This window comes from Terrapene carolina, unplaced genomic scaffold, assembly GCF_002925995.2.
Source record: "Terrapene carolina triunguis isolate 2854851 unplaced genomic scaffold, T_m_triunguis-2.0 Scaffold62, whole genome shotgun sequence".
NCBI classification, from domain to species: domain Eukaryota; kingdom Metazoa; phylum Chordata; order Testudines; family Emydidae; genus Terrapene; species Terrapene triunguis.
This window is the reverse complement of record NW_020664413.1, coordinates 41,611,375-41,639,049: the sequence shown is the minus strand read 5'-3', so window position 1 is coordinate 41,639,049 and position 27,675 is coordinate 41,611,375. Positions and strand designations below refer to the sequence as shown.

The 27,675-nt window shown below is 42.0% G+C and overlaps 1 protein-coding gene across 2 annotated transcripts in view; it reads left to right on the top strand.

Annotated features, from left to right (window-relative positions):
- Positions 1-27,675, top strand: part of PDE11A (phosphodiesterase 11A) — a 226,632-nt gene that overhangs the window by 78,284 nt on the left and 120,673 nt on the right. Inside the window, exon 3 of one of the 2 annotated variants that reach the window (XM_029910560.1) lies at positions 22,550-22,639. The exons of the other annotated variant lie outside the window; for it this stretch is intronic. Within the exon in view, the coding sequence (XP_029766420.1) occupies positions 22,550-22,639 (90 nt within the window). The remainder of the gene's footprint in view (positions 1-22,549; positions 22,640-27,675) is intronic. 2 annotated transcript variants of the gene reach the window in all.

Genomic DNA, 27,675 nt, shown 5'->3' with positions numbered 1-27,675 from the left:
GGTTGGACCTGCTTGGAGAAGCCTAGCAAACAAAGAAATGAAGACTGTATAGAGGGACCACCGTGACATTGGGGGAAGAGGACACACACCTACCTACCTACCTACCTACTTTACTGAAGTGAGGCTGTGACACAGAGGGATGACCCTGCAAAGAGGACCTGAGGTACTTTGAAACCTGCCAGGATCTCCATGTGGAAGATCGGTGACATGCTGTCACCTAGGCATGTGTATAAGTGGTTTATTGTTTTTAAGAGGTTCTCTCTGTAATGGTTTTGTTCTGAATAAATAATACTTTGCTTTAAGAAGGCTGAGTAGTCACTGGTTAACCCCGTCCTTGCCCCTGAGAGAACAGCACGGCAGGTGCTGAACTGAAGTCAGACCCGCTGCGATAACCACAGTGAATTGCAGCCTCTTCTGCTCCAGACTGGAGATTTAGTCATGAGACTCAGCCCCAAGAAATGTGACTGCTAGAGACAGGGCCGGCTCTGGCTTTTTTGCCACCCCAAGCCAAAAAAAAAAAAAAAAAAAAAAAACCGGGGCGGCCAGAACGGCAAAGCAATAGAAAAACTCCCATGGATCAGACTCTTAAATGCTATAGCTTTTCCATAAGAGATTCTCTTCCAGCAAATTATAACCTTTCCATAGACCTCTTACATGCTACATTTTGTAAAAGATTTGTTGCTAATATAGAACAGTGGTTGCAATTATGAGCTATATGGCCATATTTTAATCAGATGTCACAGTAGATACCTCCCTGTAGCCTGGATTTAGGCACCAGACTCCATGAGGAGTCATACCCTTGGCACATACCCCTCATCAGCCTCTCCAATCGCTAGTTTAGGTCCCGCCGTGGCTAGTGTGCTGGCTTTTGTGGATCACATTTTTAGGTGTCTCTCCCTCCCTGTTTATTGTATAGGGAGCTACGGTGCTTAACTCAGGCTTTATGCATTGCAGCATGTTCCTGTGATTTTCTAGGTGCCTAAAAGTAAGGCATTGCAGTGCCTAAATCCCTTTGTGGATCCAGGTCTTAATTCCTTCCTTCTTTTCTCCTCAGCAACATACATTAGTTTATCCCGGCTCCTCCTCCACCCTCCTGATAGTTGTCTGGATGTGTTGTGGTTTTGAATGCATTCATTGTTCAAAATTATTCACCACATCATTTCCACAGACAGTTCTTAGTCTGTAGTTTGTTAGAGAGCTGTACATTGTGAATATTTGGTACTCAACATAGGAGATGTTTACATCTGACATACAAAGTATGTAATAGGTTTGTTCCTTGATAACTGTGACTCAGTGAGTCAGGTTTTTGGAGCAAATACTCATTTACACATTCAAATTTTACTTTCCCCTGGATGTTCTCCAATAGTTTCTGAAAATTAACTGTTTCCATGGTACTTCTTTGCTGGTAAACTTGCTTGCTTGAATATTCACAGAAAGTGAACACAACTGAAGGGAATAGGTTTAGTACTCCAAACAAATATTCCTTGATTAATTAATTAGTTGATCATCTCTAATGTATTCTCTAATAAAAAGTGACTTGACTTGTTACAGTAGGAGGCACAGCCAACAGTCATCACATAAAACATGCGGATATATTTGCAGCAGGGTGTAAAAGTTTTAGAAACACTAGCCTAGAGTCAGTGATCTGAACAAGAAACTTATTTCAGTAACTTTTGGAACTGAATGTCATTATTTTAATATCCTAAGGTTGCATGCATGCAGTCTAGCTGCAGACTATTGTCTGACGGTAAAGTATGTGATCACATACACATTTGCTTCCAAATAGACTCATGACTTTGTACATAATTCTAATGCTCTTAAGAGAGATCCAGAGAAGGAAAGTGGTGTTGCACTTTGTTTACTTGAGCAATGAAGAACTCTGACATGATTTTTTTCTAAGGAGGTACAGTACAAATCCAGAGGGATAACTAAAACTAGTAATATTTGCCCAACATGAGCCGGACATTTGTGAATTTACAGAAACTAGAAGAGGAAAGGAAAATTTTCTGCTGATGACAGTGAGAACTTAGTGTTCTTAAATGTCAGACAATTTTGTAAACAAGAAAGTTAAAGGTTCCTTCAGAGACATGGTAACAGAGGGAAGGTCTATATTTTCTAGTGAACAATGTAGAGGAAATGGTGACAATTTTTTACTTGTACTTTGTGCTGTTCTAAAAGTAATAGTACATTTCAGTTCTATAGTAGTTGTCATCTGGAGATCTCAGAGCTTTTTAGAAAGAATGGCTTGCAGCCACCCAGTTAGGTTGATACATATTAACCCTATTTTACAGGTAAGGAAATTAATGTACCGGAGGGTTAAGTGACTTGACCATGGTCATAAAGCAAGTTAGCAGCAGAGCCGGGAATAGAAACCACAATTACTGACTCCTTCATTATGTATCCTAACCACTAATATTTATTTCCTCATTCTGTGTATAAGGAAGGAAAACAATTGCACTGATTATGGTCTTCAAATAACTATTTTTTATTAAAGATTTTGCTTTAAATCAGGTGGTTGCGCTCTCAGCAGATGTATGGTTTGGATTCACTGAAGTAAATGAATATCTGAATTCAGTCAGTGCAGCTGTGCTCATTTTAACTCACTGAAGACCTGGCCCAAAGACTTTACACACAGTAAATGAGCTTTAAATATATCTTTTCCCACAAAAGACAAGTTTAGTCTGGCACAACCATGTTCTGGATAAAAGCCTGTAATACTCTAACTATATTTTCTAGTAGTCAGGTGTATACACCCCATTGGGCTTCTAAATAAAATTTATATAAAAACCATAAAGGTAGCTGCTCTGGCTGCATCGGCCTGATTCATGATTTCATTGCTAGGTGCTCCTAACAAATCTAATGAAATGAAAAGCATTTGCTAAAGTTAGATATAAGTTGATTTTGCTTTGGTTTCTCTTTATATATTTTAGATTGCAGCAAAATAAGCTAGAGGCACTAGGTTTAATGATATCTAATTTTATTGTTGGGATCCAAAAACCATGGCTAGATAGGAAAACCATCCTGAATCAAACAGATTATATTCCATTTAGCATGTTTCCAGTTGCTTGCTGCAATAAGTTTGTGCTCCTGACAGTAACCTGTGGGAGCCAAATGAGTGAAATTTGTTCAGATGTTAGAGATTAAAGATTTTATTCTGTATAATCAAGAAACATGGAAGCCGCTGGGCTTTTCCTGTATTTATTTCCCTCTTCATTTTATGTACACACATGACTAGTAGGTCCATATAATATAGTTGTCTTCCTTACAACATTAAGGTAGAGACAGTCCTTTTCATACTGTAATCCAAAGACATGTAGTTTTGTACACTCTAGTCAGATTCTTTAATACACATCCTACATAACATTTATCATATGTTGTGTAACTAATGTTGCATTAATATAGCTTTTACATTTAAGAAGCATTTCATACACAGAAGCCAGGAGATTAAAAAAGATGGACTGTTTGCACCGCAACTTTAATGGCCAATTGGAGCTGTATCAGGGATAGAGAGCAGGGGAGATACAATGGAAGGGCTGGGAGAGGGGAATTCACATAGCATTCTCTAGCTGTCCTGCTCATGCCTGCTGCCTGGCCAGTGCACCACTGCACTGGTTCACTCTATACCTTCTGGCATACGGGAAAGCATGAGGCTTTCACATCCATTGTCTTCTCCCCCACTGGAGTTTCTATATAGGGTGAATTCTGTACAGTTTTAATTTAGAATTCATGATATTTATATTTAAACTAAAAAAACTTGAAGTTAAATCTCTTACAATAAAATGACCTAATATATGGCATGCACAGTGTTGTTACCACACTAATTACTGTAACCAAAGACATTATGCATACATGCACTATGGGAAAGTTAGTGTTATGAGAAATGAACTTTGCATTTAAATGCGTTAGTTAATTTGAAGTGCTGTATAAATTCTCTTACTGTTTATATGTTAGAATTCATGTGCATAATATTTTGCAATTACTTTAGCTTTTCTTCTGTGGGGACCAAGTGATGTGGGTCACTCATTACCCACTTCAAGCCAAGTTACCTGACGCTATCTGAAACTACCACACAACTAGGATAGCTTAGCATGACATACTTTTTTTGACTGCAGACTACATGATTCCTCTTGCGTCTCAAGCATGGCTGAAAAATGATTTAGCATGACACCACAAATTTGTGAGATAAGTTTCCCTTTATTGATTTGATATTCATTTTGTATATAGTTTAATACTTTCATTTCTTATTGGTTACATTCCATTCGTCTGTCTGTCAGGTGACTGTGATAAAATAAAGATGAGAACCCACATCCAGGAACTTGGCATAATTGAATCAAGTAAGTGTTTTTATCCTTCTGTATGATGATTAGCTGATAATTAGAGATGGGTCTTAATACAGCACCAATTGCAAGTGAGAGGTTTCAGTTGTTTCCACTGTCTGAGAGCTCACAAGCACACACTTGGTCACCTGTTCTCTTGGCAATTACAGAGTCGCTTTGAGATGCGTAGCACTAGAGGACCAGGTAGAGAGAAATCCTGCCCTACTGAAGTTTACAGAAGACAGGAGTAATTTCTGTTCATGCACAAACCATTAGAAGCACCAAGTTTCAAGGAGCAGATAGCTTCGGACTGACCTCAAATGCTCAGTTAGCCACAGCATTGCATTTTCGGAGCATAGAAGAATAGTACAGATGGGAAAAGAAGAAAAAATGTCTTTACCCTCTTAAGGAGCCAAGGATAGGAAATGGTATTGAATTTAGGAAAAGGTGAAATGTAAATTTACATTCGTGCTCCACAGCTACTTACTCCATACACATGAGGGTGGGGGTGATGGGAAGAAAAAGGGTAATCAAAACTGATGAAGGTTTAAAAATAAAATTAAAAAAAAATAAATAAAAGAAGAGGTTGCTCCCGTTCTATCTGTACTGGAGCTTTACTCTGTAAGGTCTATGGAGAAAAAGATAATACAGCTGTAATTGTCCTTAGAGCCTCTTCCCCCATAATCCAGGGGAAGGGGGAAATAGAATTTAAAAAAAAGTCTACAACACAAAACAAACAAACAAAACCAAAAACAACCACACACCACACCACACACAACCACCCAAGCAGACTACCTTGTCACAACTTTCAGAGTATAGTGGATCCTCCTTAATTTTAAGTTTTTCTATAAAGGAAGTACAAACAGTTCTGCCCTTATGGGCAGACTCCTAACACACACACTTACTGATTTTCAAACATTTCCAACCTTTTATCATTAACCTTATTTTCTTTAACAACATTTTTTAGAGGCAGGAGTGCTATAAAGAGATGTTGTTACCCCTGCATCCAGGCTATCCATTTGTTGGGAAGCATGTCCAGGCCTATAGTTTAGAAATATCTATTGCACTGTTTTCTTGGGAGGATCACACACAAGCCTAACCTGTACAGACGGTCACATTAGGGGGAAATTGGGCAGTGGTATCCAGGGCCGGCTCCAGGCACCAGCTTAACAAGCAGGTGCTTGGGGCGGCCAAGGGAGAGGGGCGGCACCTGCGGCAATTCGGGGGCGGCAGGTCCCTCACTCCCTCTAGGAGCAAAGGACCTGCCGCTGAACTGCCGCCGCCAATCACGGCTTTTTTTTTTTTTGCTTGGGGCGGCAGAAATGCTGGAGCCGGCCCTGGTGGTATCAAGGCTTTTGTGGGCTGCACCTGCATATCTCCTTTAGTTTGGATTGTTGGATGCTATTAGAGGACTGAGAGTTGCACTTTCTGCCTCTAATTCTGATTTCAGACCATGTCTTGGAAGGCCAAAGTCCACAAATAGAAGAGACACGGGTGAGGGAACTCCATGGGTCCTTATCCAGCTCTAGCACTAGCCTTATTTTGAGTACCCAAGTTTTTATAGAAAACATTTGTATCTATGTTTTGAAGTTGTGCCATATCTAATTGTGTCAGACTGTTTTCAAAACAAACAAGCCAGGGAGACCTGACAGTGCATTTTGCTTTCCCGATGTGACCGTCTTTTGCCATATCCTGCTCCCCTTTCTCACAGAATTCATGTAGATTTATCAGTCAAGCTACTTGCATGAGTAAGGAGCACAGGATTTGGTCCTTCTTGCACAACATGCATTTAGAACAGCAGATGTGATTTTAATTATACTTCTAGGATGGTTGGGCTTCCTCATTTTCAGTTACCACAATCTAGCACCAATAGTATCCTATAGGAAACAAGTTAGGCCACATTGATTTTAACCAAAATCAATGTTTAAGTGCAGCCCAGTACTCCTAGTGGAGAACAAAAGATGAACTGTCTGTAGTAGATTCAGAGAAGTCACAGAACACGTTACCATGCAACTCCTCAAGAGTTTAGTCCCTTGTCTAATGCAGATCTACTACGTCCACTCCCCCACTGAGAACAAAAGATGCACAAAAGGAGTTCAGAGGCTCCAGATCACAATCAGCACGATAGGGGGGTACCTTTCTCTGGCCAGTTGCAGTTCTATCACATATAGGGAGCAGGGGAGGTACAATGGAGGGGCTGAGAGTGGGGCACTCACATGCAATAAATCAGTTTGTTTAGCTCTAATTAATATTTAATTGTATAATAAATCTGACTGTCTCAAACAGCTGGCAGTGTTTTTAATGTTATGTTTGTTGTAAAATAAAAACACTAATAAACCTTGGTTCATGGTCTAATTTTTTTTTTTCATTGTTTGAAGTTTTATGTTAAACACTTCATCATACTTCCGCTTCTCCGTTTTAAATGCAGTTATGGTCAGAAAAATAACTAAGTGAAAATGACTTGCTTCTTTATTAAATATGTCAGAAAGATCCTAGACTAAGCTTGTGGGAAAGATGATCTTTTGACTTGAAATCTCACCACATTTGTTCTGGAAGTCCATTTGAAGTGTGAAATTGGAAAGATACAACTCTCCTTGTTTTGGCAATGGCTTATAAGAGAACTATGGCACTTTAAGTTATTGTTACCCGTTTTTGGCCTGAGCAGTTAGCCAATTTTCAGGAGCCTGCGGGTTGTTTTGGTAAGGAGGAGAAATTGATGATGAGCCAGGTATTTCTTTGACAAAATCCTGTTTCACTACAAAGAATGTACAAAGTCCTGTTTCCCTCAGCACAACTGGAATCAAACAGAAGAGTTTTTGTTTACAGTCCCAAATCCTTTTCAGCCAGCATTTAGTTCAAAAGCTGTTAGCTTTTTTCCAAGGAGCATGCTACTAGTTCTTCTTTGGCTGTGTCCTTGGCTTTCTGCTGCTTCTCTCGGACACCTCCTCCAAATATCCAGCATAACCCCTGTGCCCACAGGGCTCAGTTTTTGATCAGTCTTGCCTGTGCCTTTATTTTGGGCAGCAATATATGCCTGTGATTTGGGGGGAGGCTTCTATTGTTTCAGCTATTTGGTTCCATAAAGAAGCTTATTGTTGCTTACATTTATCCTGAATGAAGGACAACAGTTTCACCTACCAGCTTCAATGAGATTTAACCCAACCCATAATATTTTGCTACTTACTCAGTACATGATTGCAGTGAGGTAACATTGTACATGCATAAATGGGGAGAAACGGGAGGAATTGTCACTGAGCCCTAAAGCATTCTCTAGTCTGCTGGCCAGTGATGCAGTAATGTATCACCCCTCTTTGAGGGCAGGATTTACAGATACAGAGTTCTCAGCATCTCAGACAATTTAACTACATCCATACCACAGCCCAGGAATGGATCCAGAAGGAAAAGGAATAGGAAACTAGAAATGTTTGTAAATAAGGTATTATAAGAAAAACAAACAATTTTATTAAAACACCAAAAATAATAATACTTCACACTTACATGGTGTCTTTCCTAAGAGGCCCTCAAAGTACACTGGAAATGTGAATTACACCTCATAGTGCTTCTGTGAGGGTTTTTTTAAATACCCATTTTACAAATTCCTAACAGTTCTGGCACTGTAACATGAAGCAACTGGCCAAAGATTATGCAGTAGGTCAGTTGAAAAACAGCATAGAACCAAGGAATCCTAACTACCCTCAATCACTAGACCACACTTGCTTATGAAAGCAAAGTTAATAAGCTGAAATATAATAGTAAAATATAAGACATTTTGAATATATGGATCAGAACAAACAAAAGGAGGAAATAAGGCTAATACCCCAAATGACTAGTGTTTTATATGTTAGATTAGTAGCTGTAAGAAATAAGAGAATGAAAAGTTTTCATAGAGAATTTTTGCAGCTGCTGCAAAGTCTGTTTTATAGTAGCTATTTACAGAAGTGACTCTCTTTACAAAGAAATAGCTGAAATGATAGAGGGTTCTGAGGGCTTTTCACAGCACTTAAAATTTGGTAGTGCTGTTTTCATCTGTTGGGCATAGAGTTCCTAGGGGACATCAAAAAAGCTACAGTCACACTTGGCACTTTCAGCAGTACAGAGAATAAACATCTTGTTACCCCTCTAGGTAAGTTTATTGGTGAGGTAGTGTGCAAAGCTCGCCCCCATTGTTCCCTGGGCTGTTCCAGTTTCCTGGATACATAGAGGAATTTCCTCTGTAGTGTGGTGAACCCAATACCTTAAACAAGCAATAAAATTAGTTCTGTTAAGTGAGAGAGCTTTCACAGTCCTTTGAAAAGGGGTGGCTAAAGTAAAACTGACTGTACCTTATACAGAGAGGGAGTTGAAAATAAGAATTTTTCTCAAGCAAAGAGAAAAAGCTGGGATTGGAAGAAAGAAAGAAAGTCTCTGGCAGGACCCACCTCCTTCTACTCAGGGCTTGTCTTCATGCAGTCACTCCTTTTGTTCAGTCTCCCTTTGGCTGGTCATTTCATCCAGGCAGCAAGTTATCTCTGGCTCACAGCTGAACCCAGACATCCCTCACCAAGCAAGACACAAAACTCTGGTTAACCCTAATTTGAGCTGGGCCTTCACCTTTTAACTCCCCTCTCTACACCTAATATCTGATGCAGGTATAGCAGGTGGAGCCAACAGGGTTCACAGGCCTTCATTCAATCTTTATTGCCAGAGTGCTAGCAAGGGCAGGGAGTGTCTAAAATTACCATCTTTGGGGAACAAGGTGGGGGACTGTCCAAAAAGCTCAGCCACTGTATACTCCCTTTTGTGCATGTCTTATACAACAAGTGTCCTAAAAATAGAGCGTAGCCATGGCGGTGCAAGTGGCGCAGAGGGCTAGCCACTCCGAGTATATACGTGGCCAAATTACACCAAGAAAAACAGTGTCCAATGCATTTCTCATGCAACTCAGCTGTCAGAAATCAACTGTCCACAGTTCCACAAAAGTATTAATACATATTCACCTCTCAGAATGCCTCACCTTTTTGGCTTGTGATGCAAATAATGAAGAGTACATGTTAAAAAAATGCCATTGATTAATTGAGGCAAAATACATATAACTGGAAGGAATGACCTAGTTTATGCAACTAATTCTCTGTGTAAGTGGTTTTTTTTGTTGTTTTTTTGGTACCAAAAACCACTGCCACAGAGAAGTTTTGGGGGGCCGAGGGCAAAATCTGAAACTGGTGCTCCCCACGCTTCCAAAATTACCACTGAAGGGACGCTCTGTGTGGTGGATGGTTTGAAGAGCAAGCCTGCCCCACATTCATCTCCCAGCAGTGGCTCCTGTCCCACTGGGCTGGGCCCAACTCCCTGTTCCAGGCCTGGCAACCTGGCACACGGGGTCCCTCAAATTTGGTGCGGCGGCCCCTCTGTCATGATGGAGGGGTGGGGCATGGCAAATTCGAGTGGTGAAGCAACCCCATCACAACGCCACTCGGTTTGGGGGCCTCTCAAGGTAAACTGCCTCTGCCCTCTCCCCCCCCCCCCCACCAAGTGGCCCTGCCAGGAACATTGTGTGACTAACAGGATGCATGTATGACTTAATTTGAGGTCCAAAATATAGTCCAGTATGATATGCAGCATTAAAATGAAGAATGCAGTGTATTTACTAGGTATAAGATTAACATCCCTTAAAATTTGCACTGCAACAGTTCACTATTTGTATATCTCCAAGTTAGTAACTCATAATATTGCTTACAATGCTGTTCTCCGTAGAGTTCACCCAGCCATTTGTTCTGAGCTGTTTTTCCCCCATACTCTTCACAAAATTACCCTGAAGAAACAAAGGGAGACAAAGAGCTTCATCAGGAGGTGTTGTAAAACCCACTTCATGGCCAGTTTCTGAGAAAGGAGAGAAAAAGAGCTGTGTTAGTGTTACCAAGGGCTGCTGCTTCTGAACTCCTAACTCAGGCAAAACACCACAATGGGAGAGTTCTTTGAACAAAGAACGGAGGATGTGGTCCACAGTTTACAGCACTTCTCTGGACCAACGAGTGAGAGACTTCAGGTTGTCACACAACCAGCAGTAAGAGCTTTACAACTATTAAAACATCTGTAGTGTGCTGCTGCAGACAAACAGCTCTGGGGAAATCTTGCCCCCAGGAGTAGAGGGCCTGGATGCTAGTGCTATCTGTACATTATGGTGGGGCAGTGTGTACCAGGAGCTGGTGCAAAGGGTCCACACTCCTCCAGGTAGGGCTAGTGGATCCATTACCCTCACCTCAAGATGAAGGGGAGATTCACCACATGTAGAATGCTGCAGATCTGAAGATGCAATAGCAACCACTGAGCAATTCCGTGGTGTAAGTGGAGAGAGGATTTACACCCCTGTCCTTCCACCTCCAAACTCACACACAAGCCTTAGCCAAATCATGGTCTGTGCAATTGGGTTATCAGGCTTTGGCCTTGTGTTTCCTGTTTATAAATATATATTTGCCTAGGAATTGACATTGATATCTGCCGATGTGCAGCATTAGTTCAGGAGACAATGATATATGGAATAGTCATGGCTTGCTTCCAAACCAGCCCACACACTTTCATCAGTCCCTTGAAGTCTGCAGCTCAAAAAAAAAAGCAAACATGCCAAATCAGACTGCTGCAGCCTGTACCAACACTAAACTGAAAGATGCAGTACTGTAGTCTTAAAATATGGTGCTTTCCCTAGCACTCTGTGAACCAATCAGCATTGCTCATAAGACAAATGCTGTGGGAGCTAAAAGTTTACCGTAAAAAAAAAAAAAAAAAAGAACAGTTTAAATTGGAAAAATTATAACAAGAGAAATACAGTGTGAATTTACACCAATACTGAGAAAGGCTTTTTAAAATTAAGATTTTACCGTATAGAAATGATTATTTATCACCATTATGCAATAACCAAGACTTTTGAAAGTTGTTAATGTTATCATGGTACTGGAACCAGTAATGCCTCTGTAGGGACATTTAAGAGGTATTTACATGATTAATTACAATCCAAGGAAACTCTTTTAACCATGAAAAAGTGACCTGGGATGAAAGTTGATATACAAAATTTGTTTTTAACCAAACCAAATATAAAACAGTGTTTTAATTGCCTATGGCATTTTTAGATCTAGAGTTTCAAACGTGTACTGTAACCTTCCTTGACTTTTACTTCTTTTAAGCCAAGCTATTGACAACCACCCTGTCAAGTTATATCAATGGGGACACATCAGAATTTCTTGAGAAATCAAATGTAAGGCTAAGCAGTTCCACCATGTTAGTGGCCTGATGCAAAGCCTGTTGAAATAAATGAAAAGACTCCCATTGATTTCAGTGGTCTTTTGAGCAATCCCCAAAGATACAAGAGGCAACCAAGAGATGCCAATGTGCATTTATTGATATTTTATAAATAATTTTAAAAAAATGTAATCAGTCCTTTAAAAAAAAATTAAAATAAAGCATGAGACACTGTTGGCCACACTCATAAATGGCTTAATGGCAGTGCTCATTTTGTTGAGGAGCACTCAAGCTGATTTTCAGTTCCCTTTCCTTGGGAGTTATACAGGATGGGTTAGGCTCTGTGTCTGGGTGTGTATTGGGGTAATACTGTGACTGGTACGAAGTCCCAAGCTCCCATCTGCTATTCTCCCACAGTCTCATCTTCCCTGGCATCAGCAATGCCTCAAAGAAGTGCCACCCCTCAGCTCATGGCAATTACCCTCTGACCCATTGCACAGACATATAGTGCTGATAGGCTACCCAGCAGAACAGCATCCCAGCCTTCCCACTACACACATTGCCCCTCTCTGGGGTCCAGACAACAATTCTTTATCCCTGCTCCTGCCTGGTAGAGAAGTGAACAGCAGCCCTTGGGCAGGAGTGATTAAACATCTACCCCCTTCATAAAGGAGTAAGGATTGGCTCACAAAAACAATTTTCTTCTTCTCCCAGGGGTTTCTAGCACCAAGTCTCATCAGACTAGGGGTGGGAGAGCCTCTTCGTAAGAAGCTTTCTTCACTCCCAGAAGACGGGAGGCAGGCGTTTCAGTGGGCAGAAGGACCAGCCACTCCACCATTTGGATCCAGCAGTGGTAGCAGCTTTTAGACTTCATGAACAAAAGCCACCACACTTCTGCCTTAGTTTGGAGAATCCCAGCAGCAGCTCCTTTTATCCCCATGGCCTAACGCACTTGGAACCACAGTGTTCATTAGATCAGCAGTTCTCAAACTATCAGAGGGGTTCTCAAACTGTGGGTCGGGACTCCATTTTAATGGGGTCACCAGGCTTGGCATTAGACTTGCTGGGGCCAAAGCCAAAGTCTGAGCCCCACTGCCCAGGGCCGAAGCTGAAGTCCGAGGGCTTCAGCCCTGGGAGGTGGGGCTCAAGTTACAGGCCCCCTGCCTGGGGCTGAAGCCCTTGGGCTTCAGCTTTGGCCCCCTGCCCTGGGCGGTGGGGCTTTGGCTTTGGTCCCCATGTGGGGTGGTGAGGCTCGAGAAGGCTCAGGCTTCAGTCCCCGCTCCTAAGGTCATGTAGTAATTTTTCTTGTCAGAAGGGGGTCACGATGCAATGAAGTTTGAGAACCCCTGCATTAGAACACCCCTGTAAGGAACCTTTGTGTACACATGCATCTTCCACAGCAGCTGTATGGTTACATATACTGGAAGTGGAATGTTTACCTGCTAAATACATTTTTTTAGAGACGACATTTTCAAAAAGAAATCCTTTCTTACTTAGGTCTGGACAGAATACAGAAAGAGTTAAGATACAAAGTGTTTTTAACCAACAATTTAAGGCCTAAGTTAACTAGGCGTTGTCTCTTTAATATGCAATACGATTCACATATTCAAGTTAGCTTGTTCTCAGTACTCAAGCCTGGATTTAAGTTTTCCTTTCTGAGGATCCAATTCTGCAGGTGCTGGACTCTCTCCATTCCCATTAGCTTCAGAATTCCCTTTTGTTGCTGCTGCAAAGTGGAAATGGAAACATGTAGCGACTGTCGGTACTAATTCAGACACTTTTCTCCAAGGCAGTAGTTTTGTATCTGATCAAAAGAAAATAAATTTCCTTTCTTACTGAGGCCTAGTTAAGATTCTGGCCAGGGCATTACGTTTTGTGCAATTTTTTTTTTCTTTGCTATTTGAATGATCATGTCCTGATGACTCGCTGGAATATTTAACATTAGTGGCATGCTCAAGATTTGAGAGCCATGTCAGACATAGTACAGAGACATTTGAGAGGCAGGAAATGTCAAACCACAATATCTGTCCTACGAACTGCAGGGTTTTATAGAAGTATTGTAAATATTTATGCTCAGATTCTTCTGAATGGTATTTGGTTGTAGAGGTTCAATACATTTTAATACCAATTCCACAAAAGTCATACTGATAAGTCCAAAGCTGTTGAAAAGGTCCTTAAGGCATTAACCAACTTTCTGCATTAAAGATAAAACTAAAGCTAGATTGTTACAAAAGGTTATATTCTTCTCTAAATCACACTCATGTAAATCCAGACTAAGAAATCAATGGAGGCATTCCAGATTTACACTGTGAGCAACATTTGGCTCATATTCCTTTATGCTGCTATCCCTTTGACCAAGACTGTGCTCAAAGTCAGTAAATATGGAATTAATGTACTATCATTTATAGAATATGTTGTATTGTTAATTCACTTTCTTTTTATATTGACTAATTGATGCACCATTCTCATTTTTTATGATGGTTGTCTGGTAAGTGGAAATAGATTATGTCTTTCAAAGACTTCTTTAACTGAAGAAACAATAAATGCCATTTTCTTCTGTTTTTCTTTTATGTAAGAAATTGTGTTGACCCAGGTTAGTTTTCTCCTTTCCCTGATTCAACCTAAAATAGATTTTGTGGCTACTATTGTTGTGGACAAGCAAATACTAGTTTATCACTTTAAGGATATTCACCTATCCAGCAGAGATGCTCTTGCCCTTTTTTCATTTTGGAATTGAATGACATTTCCCAAGGATTGTATTATTTCACATATGTTCCACATAGCTTTAACTTTAATGTAAGAAGCATTACAATATGCTTTTCTAGTTTAAATTACAAAATACCCTTTTTCTGTTTCTCCAACACTTACCCACGTTGGGCTTCATTGAAGTTGTGCATACTTGTTTTCGTGTCCCCGTTATTGTCAGTTGTATCCAATTGCATAGTCTGGCCAACTAGAATGTAAGTTGGTGTTGTTGTATATGAGAAATATTAGCAGTATGTTATGATGCTGCATGTTAAATGATGTTTTGACTATATTAATGAGTCTCTTTGTTAAAATTTAAGTCAAGTAAAAGCCCTAGAGCAGTGGTTCTCAGACTTTTGTACTGGTGACCCCTTTCACATACAAAGCCTCTGAGTATGACCCCCCCCCTTATAAGTGAAAAACACTTTTTAATATATTTAACTCCATTATAAATGCTGGAGGCAAAGCGGGGCTTGGGGTGTAGGCTGACAGCTCGCGACCCCCCATGAAATAATCTTGCGACGCCCTGAGGGGTCCCGACCCCCAGTTTGAGAACCCCTGCCCTAGAGTATGTACTTTTGATTTACGGACAAGAAGTGGAACCATCAAAATTATAATAAATACATGGGCAAAACTGCAATATTTAGGAACTGTCTATGAGAAGTTTTCCTAACTATACTGAATTGCCAAAAGACTGAAGTCCTACCATTGATTTGTCATCCTAAAAAATGGAAAGGAGAATAGAGACAGCTTTCTCTGGGGAAATGAATGAAGCATAGACCCAAGTGTCAACAGCAAGAAGTGCAATGACATGCTGTGACAGTGACATTTGTCACATTAATACTAAATACCTCTGAGCTCAAAATAGACAAGTGTAGAACACCAATGGCAAGTTTCACAGTGTCCATAGGCAAGCCAACAAAATGACAGGAATGTATTTTCAAAAGATACAACATATGATTTTATTTTACCAGAGAGGCACATGATTACACAATAAAATACTTACACGGTCAATAACGTCAATAGAGACAGATAAGACTGTAAAAGAGAAATAGAAAAAAATCGGTGAAATGTAAAGTAGGAACCAGGTGGTCCTTTACCTGGGTTATGCCTGTGTATGGAACAAGAAACTCCATAAGGTAACCTCTCAATAAATTTCCTAAATAGTCTTCTGTTTGTTGGTGAGGTTAGCTACTGCAGAAGAAGCACCTGGACTGCTTTGATTGACAAGAAGTAGCATCAAGGAAATGTCAAAGGACTTTGGTGCTTTCTAAATCCCCTGGATTTTACTTTAACCATCTCCCAAATAGGAATTCTTGCTTGCATATGACAGCATCTGCTCCTACTCAGAATTGTTTTGTCATGGGAAAGAAAGGAGAAGAAAAATGCAGCAAAATCCACACTGGGTCAGTGCTACAAATAGCAGGCCAGTCAATAGAGCTACACCAATTTACACCAACTAAAGAGCTACCCAGGAAGCCTGGGTTGCTTAATTGTTACACCGAGCTTCCACTGTTCCTTTAGTGATTTGAGCTGGAAGTGAAGACTTTAATGCCATTTACTTCAATTGGAGTTGAGGGTGTTTAACACCTTGCAGAAGGCTCTCAGCACCTCACAGGCTTGGACCCAACATGCAGTCTGTTCCAGATGAGCTATGTCACTAATAACTCCTTAGGCTAAACATTCTGTTCCACTTTGTATTTAGCTGTGACACTCTGAGTACCTTTCCCAGACCTGAAGAAGAGCTCTGTGCAAGCTCTAGATGAGCCATGTTGTGCGTTGTTTTGTAATATAAACACACACACACACACACACACACACAAAATGTGGACAGGATTTAGTAAACCTATTTTAGCTACATTTTATCAGGCATATTTAATACTTAAATATTTCCTTGTGTTTAGCACTTAGTGTGTGGGAGGGGACAATAATCTGCATGTGACCTTCCAAAGGAAGCCTCATAATAAACTTTGTTGTTTCAGATAAATCTGAAATATGAAAATATGCCTGTTACCTATGCCAGGCCAAAACACACTTGTGGAAGTGTTGAGAGATCAGGAGAAAACCACTCACCTCTATTAATACTTAGTTGCCAAATCCTGTAGTCTACTCAAGCAAAATTCCTACTAATGTCAATGGAAATGTTGCATGACTTGAATCTCTAATAATAATTTTATTCTAAATGAACCTGGCCCATCAATTCCTTTAGGTTGCAAGACAGTAATTCAAAATGCAACATAAAATCAGGGTGTCTGACGAGGTAGAGGGGAGAGGATACAAAGGGACAACAGTGGTAATTTAAAAATAAATTTGGGGAAGAAAAGTTGTGAAGAGTAGAAATAAAGAAGGCCAGACTGAGAGGGCTGTCTAGGATGGAACAGGTGTGACATCCTAGGGCCCATCACAGGAAAAGCATAATTACAGCCCAACCTAAAATTGAAGATGGTGTCAGTCAGCATGAGGTTCAATGCACCATTACAGGCTTATAAAACAGGGCTAAATGAAAGCCTGCTCACTTTATAGTCAGCCTATGTAAAAACTGCAGAGTTGGCTTAATATGAGCATGGTTGATCAAGCCAGTGAGCAGAAGTATTTCTGATGTACTTCTGCAGTCTGAACTAATTCCAAGCTCTGGAGAAACCCTGCTGGAAGTCCTGCTAAGAGTGAACTATATTAATCAAGTAATAAAGGTATGTATTGCTTCTCTGAGGTCATCACAAGAAAAGGTCAGCATATGCACAACCGTTAGTGTAAGCACATAAATACAGACTAGTGTTGCCGCCCAGGAATCTCTGTGCTATGGCATTGCCCCCTATTCCACTTCCAGCAGTCCTCCAACAGCAGGGTTCGTGGGGATGGGGTCCAGCATAAGTATCTGATCTTTTAACTTTTTACAGGAGTTGTTTTCTACTACAGAATGGTGTAGGGATCTGGCTGGTGAAGAGACTATCTAGTTCCCTTGTGTGCGGGCAATCACATGAGGCAGACCAACACTTGGCCTATCATGGTGAAATTCTCGCTGGCCTCATGCAGGCTGTTTACAGTCCCTACAGGCTGCCAAATTTCAGATTGTATTGTCTTTTCTTTGTCTCTGAAGCACCATGTACTTTTATAGCACTGTATAAATAATAACATGCAAAGATGAATTTAAAAAACCTCAGAGGCAATGGATTAATCAAGCCATGTACTGCTCTTGATCTGTGCAGCTCTCATTGCTGTCAGGAGAGGTATGTGTATGGATTTAGGGTTCATAGAATGTCCACAGAATATAGGGGTTCAAACCTGTAATTAGCTTGGAAAAATCTCTGGTTTTGGCAAATGTTTCTGTGAAGTGCAAACTGCTGTTATGCTTTGATTTGATCAGAGACATGGATATAAGAATTGCCAGACACTGTACAGATGCCAGAACGTAATGTGATTTGGGTGAGTGTTCACACTTAACCATATTGCAATTGATTTTGGTCTGTAGATTCTTGAATTTAATAAAACATTTATATATTCCACCTATTTTTAAGAATATAGGAAACGTTTAAATGGTATCACTGAGTCTGCTTTTTGAGTCAGGATGAGTAAAAACCAAATTTGGAGTGTTGTTATAGCCGTGCTTGTCCCAGGGTATTAAAGAGACAAGGTGAGTGAGGTAATATCTGTTACTCGACCAACTCTTGTTGGTGAAAGAGACAAGCTTTCTAGCTCCACCTCTCAGCAGATTAGCTAGATCAGCTTATTACTAAGATTGCATTATTTTTACAGAATATGCTATCATGCATTTACTGATGCCACTATGCTGTGATGTACCATTATAAACCATTAAAACCAAGCTTCAGTTGCAAAAATAAATGAACAAAGTACATTTTGTAAATGTGTGTCATTGAATTTTTTTAATAGTGTATTTATTTGCTTTCTGAACAATGTGTACAGTTCAAGCATTTGTAGTGGGTTTCCTAGTCATTTAGTGCAAATTAGATAGGGTAAGAAATTACCCCCATAAGGAATTACCTTTCATGTTGCTAGTACTTCTCCAAATTGAAAAAATGCTTGCTAATTGTGCCTTGGATTGTTAATTGGATGTAGCAAGGATGAGTAACTTCATCTGTTGCGGAATGGTTTATATAATAAGCTGCATTTTCCCCATGGATCTCACACTGATGGTCAGTCCATTGGCATGACTATAGGCCATAGCTATGCCTCCCCACTTATTGCACCTTCAAGCATAGACAGAATATATTTTCCTTATTCAAGCTTTTGACTTGTTAGCAGCAGCTCCTTTAAGAGTTTTAATGTCAGATATGAGCTGATAGAGTTTCTTGTGCAATAAAACCTTAGTGTTTGGTAAAACATTCACAGACCCAGATTGTGATAGGTAAGTTCCCGCAGGCTGTTTTGTAGTGCAGAAAGGACAGCAGAGAGGGCACAGGAAAACAGTTCCTTCTTAAAATGTTCCTGTGTGACACTGAGGCAAATTAAAATGAACCTGTCATTTTTCTCTGTGTTCTTTCCCATCATTGCTGCTTTTGACAACATATCTATGACCAAGCATAAGACTCCTCCTTTCGAGTCAGTCTGCTCCTCCTGCCTTATTTATTTAGTTATGCTACAGCTCAATATTTTGTTATTGGATCACCACTTCATGCTGGAGAATTCAGAGGTCAAAAATGGTGGATTGTGACATCACTGAAGTGTTTAGTGCTGTTTATTATAAACAAGACACTTATATTTAAGGAAAAATCTTCTTAGTAACTAGAGTGCCTTACAGTTAAATAGATTCTGGCAAAGCATGATACAATATTCTTTTATGTTGATGTGCCAGAGGAGCTTTTATTACTCACCCATCAGTGACATTTCTTCAACTATTCACTTACATTCTCTTTTGGGAGCAAAACCACTGAAGGATCTGGTATACTATCAAGTCTTCACAATAATTGGCTAAAATGTACAAGGGCAATCAGCACACCATTGTATATTTTTATAGAGCCAATTGCCATAGTGTCTAGCTTCTGTAATGGTACTTCTGAATGTTTCCTGTCTGTTAAAGGGTCACAGAATGCATCAGAAAACAGGTGTTTTGATATTGCAGTTGTAAATGCATATTTAATTTATTTATTTGAAGCCAAAATGTGATAACTTTGTTCTACTCCACTCTGTGATTTAGCAATAGAAGAGCCTTTTAAAAATGCCAATAACCATTAGTGATGTATCAATTACTGTATTACAGTTTTGCCAGAGTCTGTTTAAGCAGCAGTAGCTATATGGCTCAGAAAAGACAAAATAAGAGTGGCAGCAGATTTTTGTTTTGCCAAACACTCTTTTTAAAAGTGGCATAATTGCTTTAAATCACTGGTGGTTCTTCTGCAGATGTTATTGAATTATATCACTTAATTGTAAACTTTTATTCACTCATTTTATTCTTTATTATAAAGTTTTCAATACCATTGCACTGCATCTTGTGTAGTCATCTATAGTTGTGCAAAGTGGGTGTAAAACACCACTTTTCTGAGCTAGTAGCATTTTATATACCAACTTTTCACAGATGCAAATGATTATACACAAAGTGAACAGCCATGGAGAATAAGGCCTGCTGAGTGGTTGTCCATCTCACCAGATGGTAATTTGTCCTTATCAACCATTTTTGTTATGCTTGAAAATACATGATATGTCTTCTTATACCACTCCCATCACCCTGGTGTCTGAATACCTTGGTCTAGAATAGAAGTTTTGCTCCTGACTCTAATGGGTGCAGGACTAGGTTCCAAACTGATTCTAAAAGTTATATATTGTAATAGGTTAAAAGTAGTCAAATCTCATGAATGCATCAGGTCAGAATTTTTCTTGTAAGCAATTTTTTTCTACCCAGATCTCTTCCCTGACTATGGTGTTCAGTGATGCATCACTAGTAACCAAGTTTTCTATTTTTTTTTTAAACAAAAACTAAACGGAGAGATGTAAAATTCTCTCTCTCCCCACTCTGGCAAACACCTAATGAGGTTCTTGGAGCAAACAAAAGAAAAGTCCTCTCTCCTCTTTCTTCCCTTATGGCAGAGGGGCGTCTGTGGGAAAATAAAGAGAAGGGTTTACTTCCAGCCCCTCCCCGTGGGGCATACTGCTCTGAGACTGGGTCATGCAGCTTCTGGAGCAGTGAGGCTTGTTGCTGTCTCCCTATTGTAGAGCCTGTCTCTGCTGTCTGAGGCAGGGCTGCCTTCTTCCAGTTCACCACCCCTTTCTGTGGCAGGTTTTCCTTTTCAAGCTCCCCTCTGTCCAGGCATAAAAAGCCTCTGTCAGTATGAGGGCATGCCCCTTCCCTTTGGTCTCTTTGGCACTTTCATGCATTACGGTTGTGTTTTTACTTTTCATTTTCGTTTTGAATGGCCTTTCCCACTGATCATAAGCATTCAAACTTACCAATTTGGATTTTTTTTAATGTAGAAAAGAATGTTAAAATTGACACATTTGAAGATTATCAATGAGAAGGCAACAATTGCTCTAAAGAGCAAACATAGCTTCTGTCTAAAATGCATCATTTTAGTTTAAGGAGAAACACTATAAGAAAGAACAAAAGTAGAGTCTTTGAGAGAGAATAGTGTGTGTGTGTGTGTGTGTGTTTGTATGTGTCTCCTCTGTTGCAAGCTGCAGTAACTATGAGAACAAAATGAGTACTTTAAAGGTGAAAAAGACAGAAAACAAAGACATCACAGTTTCATAGCTGCTACACACCAGAGCAACTCTGTGTTTTCAGGAGATACTCTCAGAATTCTCATCTTTGTACAAAGGCCAAGTGTAATGGAATGCTAAATTGTACTATGCTGTTCAGCCACTTGGCGGCATTGTGTAAAATACCTTATTTAAATGAACCTCAGCCATACCTGGCAGAGCATTAAAGGATTATGATGAACACATCTGGTGTGTATAAGCAAGCACTGTGGTTAGTCTGTATCTGGTACAGAAGTACATGACACCAAGTAAATGGACAGGGTGGGACCAACACAATGGTAAGGGAAGTATCAATCAAATCAATAGGGTTCATCCCATTGATTACTAGGAAGTTCCCTGAAATTTTGGAATTCATCAGATATGGTCTTTACAGACAAACAGAGAAATGCGATTGAGTTGAGTGTTATGCCTCACTTTGCTCAGTCAACAACTGCACAAAAGGTTGTTCTTGGCATACAGGGCCGGCTCCGGGCACCAGCCGACCAAGCACGTGCTTGGGGCGGCACCTTGGGGCGGGACGGCGCTCCGGTTTTTATTTAATTTTTTTGTGGTTCGGCGGCGCGGCGCTCGGGGGGGCGGGGCTTCGGGCGGCGCGGCGCTCAGAGGGGGGGCGGGGGCTTGGCGCAGCGCTCGGAGGGGGGGCAGGGGCTTCGGGCAGCGCGGCGCTGAGGGTGGGGCGGGGATTTCGGCAGGGCGGCGCTCTTCTTTTTTGCCCGGGGAGGCAAAAAAGTTAGAGCCGGCCCTGTTGGCATAATACCAACCAGGTTAAGCAACAACTGTTCTGTAAATATCACTGGACCTGAGGCTTCCATCTGTGCTGGGGTACCTTTTACTAATGCATTATGGGAGTTCGCGTAGGCCTCCAAGATTTCAACCTCACTTTCCAAGAGAGTGTTACTTTTATCTGTGCTTTGTTTTGTAAACAAGGTAGACATTATGCCATTCACATGTAAGTCTGATTGGATATAGAAAACCAAACTATTGTCATCAGTGATGTTTATTTTTGTATTCATCTCATCAATTATTCCTTCCAAGGATGTCAAGATAGACTGATGATAGATTTTTTCAGTCTAGCCCTGATCTCTTACAATATCCGTCTAGTTGTCTGATTGCCTTCTTCCTCTCCTTCAGCATCACTTTCAGACCCAAGGGGCTTAGTCCTGGTACAGGTCTGAGTGCCCTCAGCTCTAATGGACTTCGACTTGGGGAAACTCCAGAACATTCAAGATTTTAATACAGTCTCCACCTGAGGACAGATTTCCACACTTGCTGAGAATCCTGCAATGGATGTGTCAGAATAATAGCAAAGATCCACACCAGCTGAATCCATAAATCCAAATAGTTTTGAGTCTGGTTTGGTTTGAGGGCTAATGTTTGGAATAGTTCTTTCCCCCTAATCTCTAGGGACCATTCACAGATAATTTGCTTTGTTTTTAGTTATATAATGGAAGACTTTAAGGGTACAGAGCACTTCCTGAGAGTTGCCAAGTGTCCCCAGACACTTGCTAAATAATATGGATGCTTATGGTCAATAGTGTTTCCTAATGACCTAAAATTTCTCTTTGAAACAGGTGATGCAGATGTACCTCCCATTTTGTGGAATTGCCATATCTAACGCCCAGCTATTTGCTGCTTCAAGGAAGGAATATGACAGAAGCAGAGTAAGTAGAGAGCAGCACGTTGGACAGCTATCAAACACTGTCACATCTCTCTTTCCTTCAAATTCCAGAACAGACAGTTTTAAGGAACCAGTTATGTTTTATTTCAAAATAATCCAGAGAGAACCTTTTAAGTGGATGGTGAATGTCCTTGGGGCTACAGGCTTAGATGGTAGTAGAAAAATTTGCTTTTGATGTTAAATGTTTGTTTCCTGATGACAATTTCGAGTTTATTGTGCTAAGATAGGTGTGTTTAGAACCCATCCTGCAGAATAGAATGAGTTACATTTCCACAGATTCAGATCTTTTTAAAAATTCCAGAAATATCAACCCTCAAGCATCCTGGATTTTTAATATTTAATTTGTCTACAGGAGTGAGTTATGCAGGGTATCCCAAAGGAGTACAACCACAACCTTAAAGCCACACCATTATGCATTCTGTACATACCACATATTTTTCAGAAAAAAGATCATGGAAATGTTCTAGAGAGTTTTTTTTTTTTTTTTTTTAATCTCTCCTCCTGTAAAGCTAAACTCCCTGTCTTCAATACTCTCATTGAGTTCAATGGGGCCAAGATTTCACCCTATGTGTCCAACTAGTCACGATTTGTAAGGAGAGGGAAATTATAATGAACAAGTATTAAAACCTTTAAACGTTATCTTAGGCCTGGTCTACACTATGAGTTTAATTCAAATTTAGCAGCGTTAAATCGAATTAACCCTGCACCCGTCCACACAACGAAGCCATTTATTTCGAAATAAAGGGCTCTTAAAATCGATTTCTGTACTCCTCCCCAACAAGCGGAGTAGCGCCGAAATCGATATTGTCATTTTGAATTAGGGTTAATGTGGCTGCAATTCGATGGTATTGGCCTCCGGGAGCTATCCCACAGTGCACCATTGTGACCGCTCTGGACAGCAATCTGAACTCGGATGCACTGGCCAGGTAGACAGGAAAAGCCCCGCGAACATTTGAATTTCGTTTCCTGTTTGCCCAGCATAGGAGAGCACAGGTGACCACAGAGAGCTCATCAGCACAGGTAACCACGCAGGCCGATAATCGAAAAAGAGCACCAGCATGGGCCGTACGGGAGGTACTGGATCTGATCGCTATATGGGGAGTGGATTCAGTGCTAGCAGAACTTCGTTCGAAAAGACGAAATGCCAAAACTTTTGAAAAAATCTCCTAGGGCATGATGGAGAGAGGCCACAATAGGGACTCAGAGCAGTGCCGCGTGAAAGTCAAGGAGCTCAGACAAGCCTATCAGAGAACAAAGGAGGCAAACGGTCGCTCCGGGTCAGAGCTGCAGACATGCCGCTTCTACGCTGAGCTGCATGCAATTCTAGGGGGGGCCGCCACCACTACCCCACCTCTGACCGTGGATATCGAGGCGGGGGAAATCTCATCAGCCACACCTGAGGATTCTGCGGACGGGGAAGAGAAGGAGGAGGAGGAGGAGCTTGCGGAGAGCACACAGCACTCCGTTCTCCCCAACAGCCAGGATCTTTTTCTCAGCCTGACTGAAGTACCCTCCCAAGCCAGTACCCAAGACCATGACCCCATGGAAGGGACCTCAGGTGAGTTTACCTTTTAAAATATAAGACATGGTTTAAAAGCAAGCGTTTTTTAATGATTAATTTGCCTTGAGGACTTGGGATGCATTCGCGGCCAGTCCAGCTACTGGAAAAGTCTGTTAACGTGTCTGGGGATGGAGCGGAAATCCTCCAGGGACATCTCCATGAAGCTCTCCTGGAGGTACTCCAAAAGCCTTTGCAGAAGGTTTCTGGGCAGTGCAGCCTTATTCCATCCTCCATGATAGGACACTTGACCACACCATGCTAGTAGCAAGTAATCTGGTATCATTGCATGACAAAGCCTGGCAGCGTATGGTCCCGGTGTTTGCTGGCATTCAAGCAACATCCGTTCTTTATCTCAGGAGAGTGATATCGCTCATGGTAACCTGGTTGAAATACAGGAATTTAATTAAGGGGACAGAGGTGGCCGTTCCTACTGGGCTGTTTGCCTGTGGCTGAAAAGAAATCCTTCCCTGCAGTTAGCCAAGCGTGGGGCGGGGGGGGGAAGAATTGGCGCTGAGCTTTTCGCCTTTGGCTAGCAGGGATCTTCCCTGATACCAGCCACGCGGTGGGGGGAGGGGTACAGCGATCATCCCAGATAATTCATGGCAGGTGGGGAGGGGGAGGGGGTTAGTTTGGTTTCTACAGGGATCTTCCCTGATACCAGCCACGCAGTGGGGGAAGAGATAAAGCGATCATCCCAGAGAATTGGATGGGGGGGGGGTTAATTTGTTTTCTGCTGCTGAAGGTTAACAGGAAAACCGCAGCAGTCAACGGGCTTTGCTTGGTATGTGGGAAAGGAGGGCGCAGAAGCCGAAAGACAATGGCTTACCATGGCCGCATGCAAGCCGAATTCTGTTGCCCGGACCTGCGTCTGTGATCTCTAACACCAAAGCCACAGGCACTCAATATTAAGATGGAAAATGCAACCTTGTACTGAAATCACATGTGCTATGTAATGTGAATAGTGTTGTTCACCGTGAAAGAGTATAAGCATTGTTCTGTAAAATGTATCTTTTTAAAAACTTCTCTCCTTTTTTCCATCCCTCCAGCAGCTGCAAATTTTTCAAGCCGCCCTCCTCCGTCCCGAAGGCTATCTCAGATAAGGCGGCGGAGAAAGAGGACGCGAGACGAGATGTTCTCGGAAATAATGGAATGCACCTGCAATGAAAGAGCTCATCTGAATGAGTGGAAGGACACGGTATCTAAGTACAGGAAAGATGCCAGTGAACGTGAGGTCATGAGGGACGCTCAAGACGAGAGGTGGCAGGCTGCAACGCTGGGGCTGCTGCGTGATCAAACGGACATGCTCCGGCGTCTGGTGGAGCTTCAGGAACGGCAGCAGGATAACAGAGTGCCGCTGCAGCCGCTGTATAACCTCCCTCCCCCCTCACCATGTTCCATAGCCTCCTCACCCAGACGTGTAAGAACGCGGGAGTGGGGGGGGGAGAGGCTCTGTGCACCCTCCCACTCCACCCCAGTGGACAGCCCAACCAAAAGGCTGTCATTATATTGAATTTTTTCAGTGGCCTTTTACTTCTCTCCTATCCTCCTCCCAAACCTCACCCGGGTTACCTTGTCGGTTCTCTCCCTATGTTTATAATCAATTAATAAAGAATACATGATTTTTAAACGATAGTGACTTTATTTCCTTTAAAAGCAAGCTGTGATTTAAGGGGGGAGGGTGGTTTGCTTACAGGGAATGAGTCAATCAAGGGGGCGGGTTTTCAACAAACAGAACTTTCACACCGTAGCCTGGCCAGTCATGAAACTGGTTTTCAAAGCTTCTCTGATGCGCAGCGCTTCCTGGTGTGATCTTCTAATCGCCCTGGTGTCTGGCTGTGCATAATCAGCAGCCAGGCGATTTGCCTCAGCCTCCCACCCCGCCATAAAGGTCTCCCCCTTACTCTCACAGAGATTGTGGAGCACACAGCAAGCAGCAATAACAATGGGGATATTGGTTTGGCTGAGGTCTGACCGAGTCAGTAACGAGCGCCAGCGACCTTTTAAACGGCCAAATGCACATTCTACCACCATTCTGCACTTGCTCAGCCTGTAGTTGAACAGCTCCTGACTCCTGTCCAGGCTGCCTGTGTATGGCTTCATGAGCCATGGCATTAAGGGGTAGGCTGGGTCCCCAAGGATAACTATAGGCATTTCAACATCCCCAACGGTTATTTTCTGGTCCGGGAAGTAAGTCCCTTGCTGCAGCCGTTTAAACAGAGTAGTGTTCCTGAAGACGCGAGCATCATGAACCCTTCCCGGCCAGCCCACGTTGATGTTGGTGAAACGTCCCTTGTGATCCACAAGTGCTTGCAGCACCATTGAAAAGTACCCCTTGCGGTTTATGTACTGGGTACCCTGGTGCTCCGGTGCCAAGATAGGGATATGGGTTCCATCTATCGCCCCACCACAGTTAGGGAATCCCATTGCGGCAAAGCCATCCACTATGACCTGCACATTTCCCAGAGTCACTACCTTTCGTAGCAGCAGCTCAGTGATTGCTTTGGCTACTTGCATCACAGCAGCCCCCACAGTAGATTTGCCCACTCCAAATTGATTCCCGACTGACCGGTAGCTGTCTGGCATTGCAAGCTTCCACAGGGCTATCGCCACTCGCTTCTCAACTGTGAGGGCTGCTCTCATCTTGGTATTCTGGCGCTTCAGGGCAGGGGAAAGCAAGTCACAAAGTTCCATGAAAGTGCCCTTACGCATGCGAAAGTTTCGCAGCCACTGGGAATCGTCCCACACCTGCAACACTATGCGGTCCCACCAGTCTGTGCTTGTTTCCCGGGCCCAGAATCGGCGTTCCATGCCTATAACCTGCCCCATTAACAGCATGATCTCCAAAGCACTGGGGCCCGCGGTTTGATAGAATTCCATGTCCATGTCCTCATCACTCTCGCCGCCGCGCTGCCGTAGCCTACTCCTCACCACCTGGTTTTGCACGTTCTGGTTCAGCATAAACTGCACAATAACGCGCGAGGTGTTTACAATGTTCATGACTGTTGTCTTGAGCTGAGCGGGCTCTATGCTTGCCGTGATATGGCGTCTGCACTGTTCACCCAGGAAAAAGGCACGAAACGGTTGTCTGCCGTTGCTTCCCTGGAGGGGGGGAGGACGTACCCAGAACCAACCGCGACAATGTTTTTGGCCCCATCAGCCATTGGGATCTCAACCCAGAATTCCAATGGGCGGAGGAGACTGCGGGAACTATGGGATAGCTACCCACAGTGCAACTCTCCGGAAATCGACGCTAGCCCCGGTACATGGACGCACACCGCCGAATTAATGTGCTTAGTGTGGCCGCATACATTCGACTTTATACAATCTGTTTCCAAAATTCGAATTATATAAATTTGGATTAATCCCATAGTGTAGACATACCCTTAGCTTTTGTATATATAGTAATGTAATATAATGTAATGTAATGTATCTTGGTATTTAACAGGACCAGACACCTT